We start from the raw sequence: 12987 nt of genomic DNA on the forward strand, positions 1-12987 counted from the left end.
GAACATTTTATTCTACCTTATTTTTAATCAACCAGTAACTCTCTCAGTAAATTATTTCTTTGAATTTTATTTTACTCAAAGTTCATTTACTTGTACGTAAGAAAGCTTTACGTATGAAGAAATGAACTTACAAGATTTTATCCTTAATTATTTAATTAATCATCAAGAAGTTAGTTACAAATGTGAATATGAAGCATTCATTTAACTATTAATTCATTAAATAGTCGTGACCATCCAAAAACGAAATAGTTCTTTTTTCAAATAGTGTTTAAATCGAAAAACTCGGTGTAAAACAAAAAGAAAAAAAAAACCTTGTTTAAACCAAAAAAGGTTTTTTTTTTTTGGTTTAAAAAAAGTTTTTTTTTTTTACCAACTTCAGATTCTTAGATTTTTCCCACTTAAAATAATTTTTGTTTAGGACATGAATACTTTTCTTGACGTGAACAAACAACCAAAGCTAAAGAATGGCAAGAAAACCATTTTTAAGTAACACTGAAAAAGAAAAACGGAGGAAAGAAAGGGCTCGATTGAAAAAGGAAAGGAAGAGAAAAGCTCAGGATTTAAACAATCAAGGTTGCAAAAGAAGTGTCAATTCTGGGGAAAAAGCAAGAAATGACGTTCCCTCTACCTCTAAGTCTGAGGTTTTTGCAATAACAGATAAAGAAGTTGAAGTAAAAAAAACATGCGTCTCTGCTTTTCGAGAAAAAGAAATGCTTAAAGATGCCGAAGCCAAACGATTAAAGAGAAAAAATGCTATTTTTCGACAAGAAGAAAAGGTTCGTGATGCAATGACCAAACGAGTGAAAAGAGCTGAAGTAAGCCTTCGTGAAGATGAAAAACAGAAAGACGCAGAAGCGAAAAGAGTAAAGAGAGCTGACGCCAGCGTCCGTGTAAAAAAGAGATTGAAAGATGCGTCAGCCAAAAAAATAAAGAGGACAGATGTCAGCCTCCGAAAAGAAGAAAAAGTGAAAGATGCGGAAGCCAAGCGAGTGAAGAGAGCTGATGTCAGCATCCGTAAAGAAGAAAAAGAGAAAGATGCGGAAGCCAAGCGAGTGAAGAGAGCTGATGTCAGCATCCGTAAAGAAGAAAAAGTGAAAGATGCGGAAGCCAAGCGAGGGAAGAGAGCTGATGCCAGCGTCCGCGAAAAAATGAGAGTGCAAGATGCGTCAGCCAAAAAAGTAAAGAGAACTAATGTCAGCATCCGTAAAGAAGAAAAAGTGAAAGATGCGGAAGCCAAGCGAGTGAAGAGAGCTGATGTCAGCATCCGTAAAGAAGAAAAAGAGAAAGATGCGGAAGCCAAGCGAGTGAAGAGAGCTGATGTCAGCATCCGTAAAGAAGAAAAAGTGAAAGATGCGGAAGCCAAGCGAGTGAAGAGAGCTGATATCAGCATCCGTAAAGAAGAAAAAGTGAAAGATGTGGAAGCGAAGCGAGTGAAGAGAGCTGATGTCAGCATCCGTAAAGAAGAAAAAGTGAAAGATGCGGAAGCCAAGCGAAAGAAGAGAACTGATGTCAGCGTCCGTGAAAAAAAGAGAAAGCAAGATGCGAGAGACAAAAAAGTAAAGAGGACAAATGTCAGCTTTCGTAAAGAAGAAAAAGTGAAGGATGCGGTAGCTAAACGGGAAAAGAGAGCTAATATCAGCGACCGTGTAAAAAAGAGATTCATAGATGCAACAGGCCAGAAAGTAATGAGGGTAAATGAAGGAGCTTCTACCTCTAAGAAAACACCTGATGCACAGAACGATGAACCGAGTGAAACCATTAATCTTGACCATGGTAATGGTAGTGAAAATTCAATTATTCAAAAATACTTTGAGGCATTAAAGTATGGCCCAGTACATGCATGCATATGTTGCGATAACTTATTTTTTCGGAAATCTGTTGTTATTCGTAAAAGAGAACGACTTGAAGAAAAGTTTCGACACTTCTTACAAGAAAATTTAGAAGTAGTTCTACAAACAGACACAATAGTTTTGTGTAAAACTTGTCACAAGAGTTTAAAATGTAGTAAGATTCCACGTTTGAGTTTATCGAATGGGCTCAAATTTCCAGACAAAAATAGTAGTTTGATGCCGATGACAACCCTTGAAGAACGACTTGTGTCACCTCGCATTCCTTTCATGAACATTCGACCATTAGGCGTTGATAAGCAGTTTGGAGTTCGTGGAAACGTTGTTAATGTTCCAGTTTCAGTGGACACGATGGTGTCAGTTTTACCTCGAGCAATGGATGATACTCATACAGTGCAGCTAAAGTTGATGCGGCAATATAAATCTAAAAACCCTTACATATATGAAACTATACGCCCCTTTGTTGTTCACCAGTGGGCTTCGTACTTAGTGAAACAAAAATTATATACTGATCACGGAGTAACGCTGTCCGAAAGTTATTTAAATGAACATGGACACAATCCAAAAGATTTCATTGTTATCCAAGAAGACAAGCAAGCTGATATAGCTGCAGAAAATTCAAATTTGAATGACGTTTGGGACGAAGAATTCACTGATGATGATGCTATCAATGAAGAATTGTTCAATCAGGTTTACCACGAAACACTTTTGGAGCCCGTAGAAGGCATTAAATTTGCACCAGGTGAAGGTAATAGGCCAATTTCTATATTTTTGGACAAAGATGCAGAGGAGTTATCCTTCCCCTCAATTTACATGGGACAGAGAAGAGAAATATCTTGTGCTGGGGTGTCCATTCGTGATCTGGGAAAGTCGGAATTACGGAGAAGTGACCGTAGATGCGCTGAGAGCATCCCTAACATCTTTTACAAGCATATGCGGTGTTCACTTGATCGAGTCTACAGCTCCATATCTCTATGCCTCAGAAAATCAAAAAATACAGACAACATTACTGCATCTGAACTTTTAAACGAAGCTTCAGTGCAAAAACTTATTCATCAAGACTCTGGCTACGAAGTTCTCCGCTCAGAAAGATCTTCACCTTCTTTTTGGGAAGCGAGAAAAAAGGACCTCTTAGCAATGATACGCCAGTTGGGGTTACCAACTTTTTTCTTCTCCTGTTCTGCTGCGGAAATTCACTGGAATGAGCTAATTTGCATTCTCTTCTTAGTAATTGAAAAAAAAAACAATAACAGTTGAAGAAGCAGAATAACTACCAAATTCATTGAAGAGGGAGCTGATTCGTAAAGACCCCGTCACCACTGCCCGGTATTTTGAACATAAGATGAGGGAACTTTTCAAGGTCATTCTTTCTCAATCGGGACCATTTAAAAACAACCCAATCACTGAATTTTTCACGAGAGTGGAATTTCAACACAGGGGTAGTCCACACATACACTCTCTCTTGTGGGCAGCAAACGCACCTAATTATGATCCTGAAGATTTACAGATTACTAACGAATGCCTAAGTTTTATCGACAAGTACATAACCTGCAGTTCTTCTCATGAGTTTGCCTCCTTTCAAAAACACAAACATACTTACACGTGTAAAAAAATGGAAAAAAATACTAAGTTATGCCGTTTCGGCTTGCCAGCACCACCCATGAAGCTCACAAAAATTCTTCTCCCATTAGAAGAAGAAGAAAAGCGGAAGGAATTTGCCGAACAGTTCATTGCACTCCAAAGCTTGTTGAAAGAAATCGATCGTGGAAAGGTGACTCCCAAAAACTTCTCCGCTTTTCTTGAGCTCTTGAAAATACAAAATGAAGAAGACTATATTTTACTTTTAAGAAGCAGCATCAAACGACCGACTATATTCATACGAAGAGACCTTTCAGATCTATCCATAAACGCATACAACAGCAACCTACTTTCACTCTCTAAATCCAATATAGATATTCAGTTTGTATTAGACGCATATGCATGTGTACAGTACATTCTAAACTACATAAACAAAAGTGACAGAGGTCTTTCGAAACTTCTGCGAGAATCCTTAGACCAATCGCGCAAAGGAAATGCGAGTATCAAAGAAAGGCTAAGAAGTCTTGGAAATACCTTTCTTAATTCAAATGAAGTATCAGCACAAGAGGCAATTTATTTAATTCTGGGAATGCCCCTTAGTCGTTGCTCTCGCAGCACAGTATACATAAATACGAGTCCTCCAAATGAACGCGTTCGGCTTGCGAAAACAAGAGCACAGCTTCAGTCTTTACCCGAAGATTCTACCGAAGTCTTTGCCACAGGGCTGATTGAGCATTATGTGGCTCGACCTCTTCAGTTAAATGAAATTTGTTTAGCTGACTTTGCATCATACTATACGTTCCATCGGCAAAAAAATAAGACAGTTTGTGAAGCAGAAAACGAAGATGAAGAAGAAACACTTGAGATAACTAATAATAACTGGCTTCCTCTCAGGGATGGATCGGGCTATGTTCATCGTCAAAACAGGGGGAAAATTATTAGATACAGAAATTTTAGCAAGGAGAGCGAGTCCTATAATTTTTACAGAGAGAATATTATGCTCTTCCTCCCCTGGATGGATGAAGTCAACGATATTTTGAAGCAAAACGTGGAATCTAAATATCAGCTTCATGAAGTTGAAATTAAAACAAAAGCAGCAGAGTATAATGCATCAAAAATGCGAGAAGCTCTTTCTTCGGCAATGCAAGAAGCTCAGAATGCAGTTTTTGATGAGACAGAGAAAATGGAACAAGTTTTGGAAAACGATTTCGAAATTTTTCGCATTGGTTGTGCAGACACCGATATTTTTGCAAATGCAGGCGAGGAAGCAATATGCAAAACTGCACAAAATTTCCAGCCCGCAAGACAAGTTCCCCACGATGAGTTTTTAAACATGGTTCGGTCATTGAACGTTGAACAACGGCAATACTTTCTCCATGCAGTACATTCTTTAAAAACTCGGAGAACTTTTCATGAATTTGTCACTGGAGGAGCTGGTACCGGAAAGAGTCATTTGATCAAAACAATCTATCAAGCATGCATTCGCCATTTTTCCGGACTTCCTGGAGCTGATCCAGATAAAGTTTCAGTTATACTGTGCGCTCCTACTGGTAAAGCCGCTTACAATATAGGTGGAGCGACGTTGCATTCCGTTTTTCATCTTCCCGTATCGCAGTATTCCCATGATATGCCCGAACTCTCTGCGGAAATGAGCAACACATTATGCTCTCACTTAATGTACTGCAAACTCATAATAATCGATGAAATCAGCATGGTTGGACTTCGGCAATTCTACCAAATAGATAAACGTCTGAAACAAATTTTTAAATCAGAAGAAAATTTTGGCGGTGTTTCAATCCTTTGCTTTGGTGATTTTCATCAGCTAAAACCAGTTGGAGATTCACACGTCTTTTCCTCTGGAAAAATGACCCACCTGGCGGATTTAGGACCATCCCTTTGGGACAATTTCTGCTTTTATGAGCTGACGACAATTATGCGTCAGCAAGAGAACCTGGATTTTGCTCATGCTCTCAATAGGTTAGCCTCTGGCACTATGACAACTGAAGACATTGCTTTGATGAGAAGCTGTGAGGTGAACGAAAACCGGACAGTTCCACCAAGTGCACTGCATCTTTTTCGGACAAATGCGGAATCAGATCGATTTAATGATCAAAGAATACAATCTGCACCCGGAAACGGGATTATTTCTTCTGCTATCGACACTTTTTCGGGGGAGGCATCAAAGGAGAAAAAGGACGAAATTTTGAGGTCCTTTGCGTCCAAAACAGCTACGGAAACGCTGGGGCTCCCTTCCTCTCTTATTTTAAAGCACGGCGTGCGGTATATGCTCCGTCTGAACATCGACACATCAGATGGATTAGTGAATGGTGCTGTAGGTGTTCTCAGACGAGTTGACACGGGAAACCATACCAAATTGGGAACCATACCTTTGCGTGTGTGGATAGAGTTCGAGGATGGAAACACTGGGAGAAACTGCCGAAACGCCATTTCGACACTAATGAAAGACAGAGGAATTCCTCCTTGTTGGACCCCAGTTGAAAGAGCTTGCCGGCAACTCAACACTGGTAAACGCCTTAAAGCACTAGTTTTAAGGAAACAGTTTCCCTTAGTACCAGCAGAAGGGATAACCATTCACAAATCCCAAGGATCCACTTACACAGAAATAGCTTTGCATTTACATAAAGGCATGGATCGAGCCAGCCTGTATGTTGCCTGCAGTCGAGTGACTAACTGTAGTGGTCTGTTCATTGTGGGGAATTTTCAACCACCGCCACCTCCACCACTATATCATCCAGTGAGACAGGAGCTTTTAAGATTGAAAACCAAATGCAGAATATCTTTGATGCATAGCTATGTTTCTCGTGCTCAAAGAAAAATATTTTTCCACAATGTTCAGTCCCTGCGCAATCACCACAAAGATTTGATATGTGACCAGGACATATTAAAAGCAGACATCATATTGACCGTTGAAAACTGGTCTTTCAAAGAAGAAGAATATCCTCTAGAAGGCTACAAATGCATACAAAGAATAGATAACGAGACCTGCGTGCGCAAAGCTGTTGGAAGCACGGCATATGTGAAGCAAACTGCACTTGCACGCCCGGTTTCCAAAATAGCCACGAAGAGCCCTACCGGCCATCTGGAGGTACTAGTAGTGGAATATGAAGAAACGCACATTGTTTCAGTCTACAGATCTCCGAAATTTTCACTGAATGACCTTTTTGACTGTTTAACACAAATGATGAAAGTGTTTCATAAAGCGAACTTCATTATACTAGGGGACTTTAATATTGACTGGAAGACACACTCGCGAACTTTCCACCAATGGATGACTGCATTCAATCTTCGTATGGTTCTTGCTGAGGAAAGTAGCACAAATTATGACACCCAGTTAGATTTGTGCTTCACTAATATAGAATCAATTTCTGCATACTACTATGAATCTGTAACAAGCTTCCATAAACCCATCTGGGTTTTATTTTAAAATATTTATGTTATTACAGCAGTTTTTAAATAGTTATAATAATCATGACACTGCAATATAAAAATGGTTCACCATTTAAAAAATGCATTCATTTTGAAACATATTTTTCTACAATTTCACTGTTATTATTTGTTAATATTGTCAAAAATAATTTTAGTTAATATTTGTTGATTTACTTAAGACAACAACTCTGCTTTGTATTTTGATTTTTAGAAAGAAACACGAAAAAAATCATGATGAATGTACAGATCCCATCATAATTAACTATTGGCATTAGCATAGTATTATTGCATTTATGATTTCAATACTTATATTCGAAGTTTTAGACTTTTAAGAGATATGTTTTGTGGTTGTATGTACATTTTTTTTTCTTCAAAGTTCACTCTCATTTGATTTTTTGTACTTATGTAGATATTTTGCAAGCATATCTTGAGCACAATTTATTGTCATCATTTTGACTCATAATTAGCTTTTTAATGACCAATGAATAGTTTTAAGATCAATTACGAAAATATTATGTCATTGCTGCATGAGATATGAAATTATCATAACGTTTATTGACCGTGTTGGCTTTTCTTTTTTTAAACAACAGATAAATTTTTGTTGCGCGAAGTTTTCATGTAAATTTGTAACTATTTTCCATGGCCAAGAAATTGTACAGTTTCACTCGCAATAGTATCAAATTTACCAGGTTTATTATGCTGAAAGGAAAAGCTTTTTGACACCAGTTTTGTTTACAAGAGTAGCTTTTGCTGCCAATTTTTCAAGCAGTTCGAAATTGTTTTAAGTGTGTTTATGTTATGGCTTAGCGCAACTTTTTTGTAACTTTGATTTCCTCTATGCAATGAAGTAATAATGTCCAAATGTTAAACTTGTGTATCTTCATTACATTTTACCCCATATCATTGCCTTATTATCTTAACAGCGCCTGTTCTCTGTAAGTGCAAGTATTTATGGTAGTCGTTAGTTTTAGATAAATGTAATAATTTATGATAAAGTAGAAATTGTCAAGTTTTCTTGATATAGTTCTCAGCACTTTGAAAACCTCTGGAGGCATTCTCGTATTTAAATACAATCTTCTTCGCACTTGAATTCTATTTTCGTTAAGACTTAGAAGAAACAAATATTTATGCTAATGCGGTTTATGTTCAATGTAAATATTGTTAAATATTTTTTTTTACTGTGTCGTCAATGCTAACTTATTCTACTGACTATGAATACATTCTATAAAATAATGTTTAATACTACATTTTGTTGTAAAAGTATTCTGGTGAATTTATCTAATGTGTCGTACTTAATGCATATCTGCTCTAATTTCGTAATTTTAATATATTCTTTGAATGCATACTTCTTAAATAATGCACGACTAATTTGTGAAATTAAGTTTTGCATACAAGATTTCGCTCCTACTTTATATTATAGAATGCTTTTTTTGTTTTTCATTTGCATTTCTTGACTAATTTTCTGCGTTGTTCAAATGTCATCCTTTTTCGATGAATATTAATAATTTAAAATGCATTATTTAAAAAAATTATTATATACTGCTTCTGCGCTTCAAAAAAAGCTGTATAATTCATCATGAATTATCCGATGAGGTGCCAAGTTTCTTCGGAAGTTATCAGTAACCAGTCATAGCTGATATGAAAAACAGAAATCGGATGCGTACAATCGTGTAAATACATCTTGGACGGCGTTTTGTTCATAATCAAGCTCTGTCCCCTTCTTTTTTTTCTTTTTTTTTCCAAGGTCGGACTGTGTCATCACTATAATTCTGATAACAATCAGGAATCCCACGTTCAGAACTTTCTTCCCGAATTGACTTTTGCCATCTACTCATAATTAATTAAGGATTAATAAACAATCGCGCAGCAATCCAGGAAAAAAAAACTAAAAAAAAAAACATCCAACATTCTCGAGTTAAGCTTAGTTGTACTCTGCTTCAAAAGTCAGTGAACGAGATGCAGTGAATTGTCTAAAATAGTATTTTATGTATTTTAAAACGGATATGATTCATTTAAATAGATATTAGCATTATTCAAAAATAGGCTTGCCAGATTCATGCAGTCGTTTTCCGCGCATCATACGCGGGACGGTCAATGAATTCCACTAGGAAGAGCGACGATCCTGACTTTTTAGCTTGATGAAAATGATTAAAATTGAAAGAATGGTAGTTAACACATTTTCCCGCGAAAATTTTGCTTCAGATTTTTAAAAGGGAGTAATTTGTCAAACTTTAGAAACATTATCGGATCAAAATTTGACTTTTTCATAACGTTTTACCGATGTTCATAACACCGTAATTTTGCTGCGAATACGAAAGTTATACAGGCAAATCGTTATACTTGGCACCTCTAAAAAGGGTAAACCATCTATTTGCGTTTCCTTATTGTTTTTATTTTGTCAAAAGTTATTTTGTGAAGCAAAAAAAAGAGGAAAAGATTTTTTCCCGATGTATTTCTAATTTTGAAACTATTTTCCATACTTATAAAGCTAATTACCTGTTTTTTGCGTTCTTGGCTGCTTTAATTTTTCACCAGTGTTTCAGTGATTTGAATTTTTTATTATATTCGCTTTCTCCGAATCTTGAATTTATAATTTATCAATGTATTTATATAATATAATAGTATTCTTTGTGTAGTTATGACAATGTACATCATTTGTGTTTGGCGTGACGTGTAATAGTAATTGAGAGTTTTAAAGAAACACGAAATTACAATATATACTAGAAATTGAAAATTGAACAGATTTATTCTCAAAGCTTTGAAATCAGTTGGAGACAAAATGGTTCTTCTTGCACTTGATATTTTTTGGGTTAAACTTACATAAGACACTCTATGTCATTTCTTTATGTTCGTGTACTATTTTCATAACTTTTTACTGTTTCATCAAATGTTCCTCCGCTTTAATAATTGTTTTTGAATCCAAGAAATATTAGATGTGTACCTAAGAAATATGTTAATGTTTCTCACCATATTTTTCTGGAAATGGTGTGCCGATAAATTCATCTAACTGCTTACATTTTTATATTTCTATGTATCTGTTTCATATTTTGTGAAATTGTTCATAACGTTTAAAACAGTATTGAACGTAATATTTTGCTTCACTTGTTGTATTCTTAGAATACATTCGATTTTCAACCGTAGAATGAAATGCAATTTTGTCACTTGTGTTATGTTGCTTATATATCACATCGAATTTTTATGATTTTTCTTTTAAATTTCTTCGAACTTCAGCTTTATCAAGTATTCTGAACAAATGAAGGGAAAAATACCTTTATTAAGCCATGTATGTAGTGTCAATTTTGATTAGCTTTATAACTTGTTTTTTTTTTTTTTTTTTTTTTTTTTTTGTGCGTTTACTTCACTACGTGAACGTCTTCCTCGCTTTTTCGATAGTGTGAATTTTTTTCGATAACTTGAGCAATCCAGTACATAATACAGCTATTTTAAACTTATAGGCCTCTATGTAATTTGCATCAGTTTTATGTTGTTATCAAAAATATTTGTACATAGGTCGATCGAATGAATAATATTTAGTTGGAAATTACTGTTGCTTTTCAATAAGGATATCACCAATTCATTGAATGCACATTAAACTCACTGTTTTGAATCTAGTTATAGTTACTACTGTTAGTTTTAATACTTTGCTAAATATGATGGTTTATAATCATATGTTATGATTGAGTTGAAATTTAATGTGTTTCGCTTATTATCTTAATTTGTTTTCAAGTTTGAATGCAAGTGGTATATTTTGTTTAGTGAATATTTGTTATGCCTTATTCATTTAATTAGAGTTTTTTTCCCAAATTTCATTTAAAGGCGCGAGTGGAAATTCATGACAGCTAACGTTTAATCCAAACCATATGTTTTTGTGAAACGAATCAAATGAATGCTTTTATGTTTTAGGAGACTTTATTGCTTTTATTTTAAAAACAACGTTAAGGGTTATTCCTTCTTCATATAAAATGGAACTGAAAATGTTTCTATTAATTTATGTAACTTACACCTTTAATAGTTGACTGCGGAAAATTGCATAGATTAAACATTACAACATTTTTCTAATTTTATATTTATTCGACCTAGTATGGTTTTGCATTATAAAGTCAATAATTATTTACTTATCTTTATAACTCTGTTTTTTTTTTTTTTTTGAAGTATAAATGTTGATTTAAATGTATTATTAAAATACTGATTTGTGTTTTTCCATCTGCATACTTTACTTTTCAAGTTTTATTTTATAGTTATGGTGTACTTATTTTTAAACACATGTGCTTTAAACTTGTACTTCTAGATTTTTTCTTGTTTAAACAATATAAAACGTTTTTACCAGAAACTTCAAAATTTCTCCCAGTTTCCTGGATTCGAGTATTGACAGCTACTTAGTTTGTACAAAATCTTTTAATCTTCACTTATATGCATTGATCTGCTTCGTAATTGTTTTGACTGTGAATTTCAAACTTACTTCTGTAAACTCTTGGTTTAATTGCACATTCATTCTCGTTTTATGCTTTGTAAAATAAAAAGAAAAAAATTCTTACGATGAAGTAAATAAGTACGATTTGGTACTAAATTTTTTAATAAGATTTTTTTTTCAAATACTCAAAATCTAAGTGTATGCTCAGATCATTACGAAATTTATTATTAAGACTTGCTTTTACTGGTATGAAAATGATAATAAAAGTATTTCTATAATGCAACTTGTTTTTGGTTTCCATTTAAAAATTATGTTTTGTAGCACAGAAAAAAGTTATGATACACCTTACCATTTTAAGTTCCTTGTACAAAATTACTTTCTTTTTTTTTTTTAAACAACTGATGAAAATGAAGTAGCTCTACAGGTAATGTAGATTTTTCAGGGATATTGATACACAAAGTAAACAAAGAATGTTTTTATGCACGCGAATGAATTTTCATCTCAAAGTGGAGGTAAATGAAGGGCATAAAATCTACAAGGGTTATAAATCTTTTAGACATTTAATTTTTTTTTTTAAGTTGCGCAAAAAAAAAAAAAAAAAAAGCTTCACCGCGATAATATTAGGACAATTATTTTTCATTTGTTCTGAATGAACTCTCTTTGGCGTAAAACAGTAGTGCTTAGCCTACGGCCGGCAAAGTTGATTCGTGTGGCCCGTCGATTTGTTCCATGTGCTACAAATCGAAAAGAGCGAATAGTGATAATACAAGGCTGAGTCAAATATTCAGAAATTGGTTTTTGAAAACCATGCATTTACTTTTAAAAGTATCAAGTAATTATAACAACAATTATTTGTTTGTAAGTCTCTTTCCTTTTCCATATTTTTCCATGTTATTCAGAAAAGAATAAACTGTTTTGAAAGTTTATATATGTTCAGGCTCGCGAGAATTATTTCAAAATGAGTTGCGGCCCTCAGGCAGGAAAAGGGAAGGCGGCACTGACGCAAAAATATTTCGCTCTAAGAAAATTGTTTAAAAGGTAAAAAATAATTGTTTGGCATGCTGCCTAAATCCACAGAGATTTAGCTGACGTCCGAAAGAAAAATCGAAATTGGTAAACGGGAAAGTAGGCTCGTTTAGTTCTGGACGGAACTACTTGTTTTTTTCTGCCAAAGAAACTATTTTTCAGATGATACATTCACACCTGCTTCAAGGTCAAACTGAGAACGGGTAAAATCAAATCGGTGGGCCAGTTTTTTTTTTTTTTTTGGGGGGGGGGGGAGGTAGGAAGAGAAAAGTGATAAGAGCTTTGACTCCTGTCTTGGTTCTTTATGGCAGTTGGAGGAATTTATCGTATGCAAATATTTTATTTTATATTCTGGTCTATGATCTTTGTGTGCGTGCGTTCTGTTGTTATTGAACTAATTCTAATTATAATTTATTGTTATTAATAGGCTCCTCATAGATATTAATTAGTTTGTTTAATTAAATTTTACTAGTTAACTCTTACTTTTCATTTCGCTACTCTTTTTGTTTGATAAATTTTGTTTGATTTTTGTGGCACTTAGGCAGAGTTTGAAAGCAGTTTTTTCTTCTGGATTGGACAATAGCGATGTGAATCTTCCGTGGGCAGAGTTTAAGGAAAAGCTAGCGGAAACGGTTGGGGATCATGTTCCTTTTAGGAGAAAGGGTGTCAACACTAAAA

The 12987-nt window shown here is 34.7% G+C and overlaps 1 protein-coding gene across 1 annotated transcript; it reads left to right on the plus strand.

Annotated features, from left to right (window-relative positions):
• The first annotated feature begins 788 nt into the window (after positions 1 to 788).
• LOC129228517 (golgin subfamily A member 6-like protein 26) lies at positions 789 to 12747 on the plus strand. Its single transcript, XM_054863197.1, has 3 exons — positions 789 to 1773; positions 2434 to 2595; positions 12737 to 12747. Exons 1-3 carry the CDS (start codon positions 789 to 791, stop codon positions 12745 to 12747), a joined length of 1158 nt encoding a protein of 385 aa, XP_054719172.1.
• Positions 12748 to 12987: the final 240 nt, after the last annotated feature.

The sequence above is a fragment of the Uloborus diversus genome, chromosome 8 (assembly GCF_026930045.1).
Source record: "Uloborus diversus isolate 005 chromosome 8, Udiv.v.3.1, whole genome shotgun sequence".
NCBI classification, from domain to species: domain Eukaryota; kingdom Metazoa; phylum Arthropoda; class Arachnida; order Araneae; family Uloboridae; genus Uloborus; species Uloborus diversus.

What these genes read in the sequence shown, in the direction of transcription:
- LOC129228517 (XM_054863197.1), top strand. Translation starts at nt 789, where the DNA reads ATGACCAAACGAGTGAAAAGAGCTGAAGTAAGCCTTCGTGAAGATGAA. An exon ending in AACCATTAATCTTGACCATG is followed by an intron (nt 1,774 to 2,433) that starts GTAATGGTAGTG and finishes TTGTTATCCAAG; the next exon opens with AAGACAAGCAAGCTGATATA.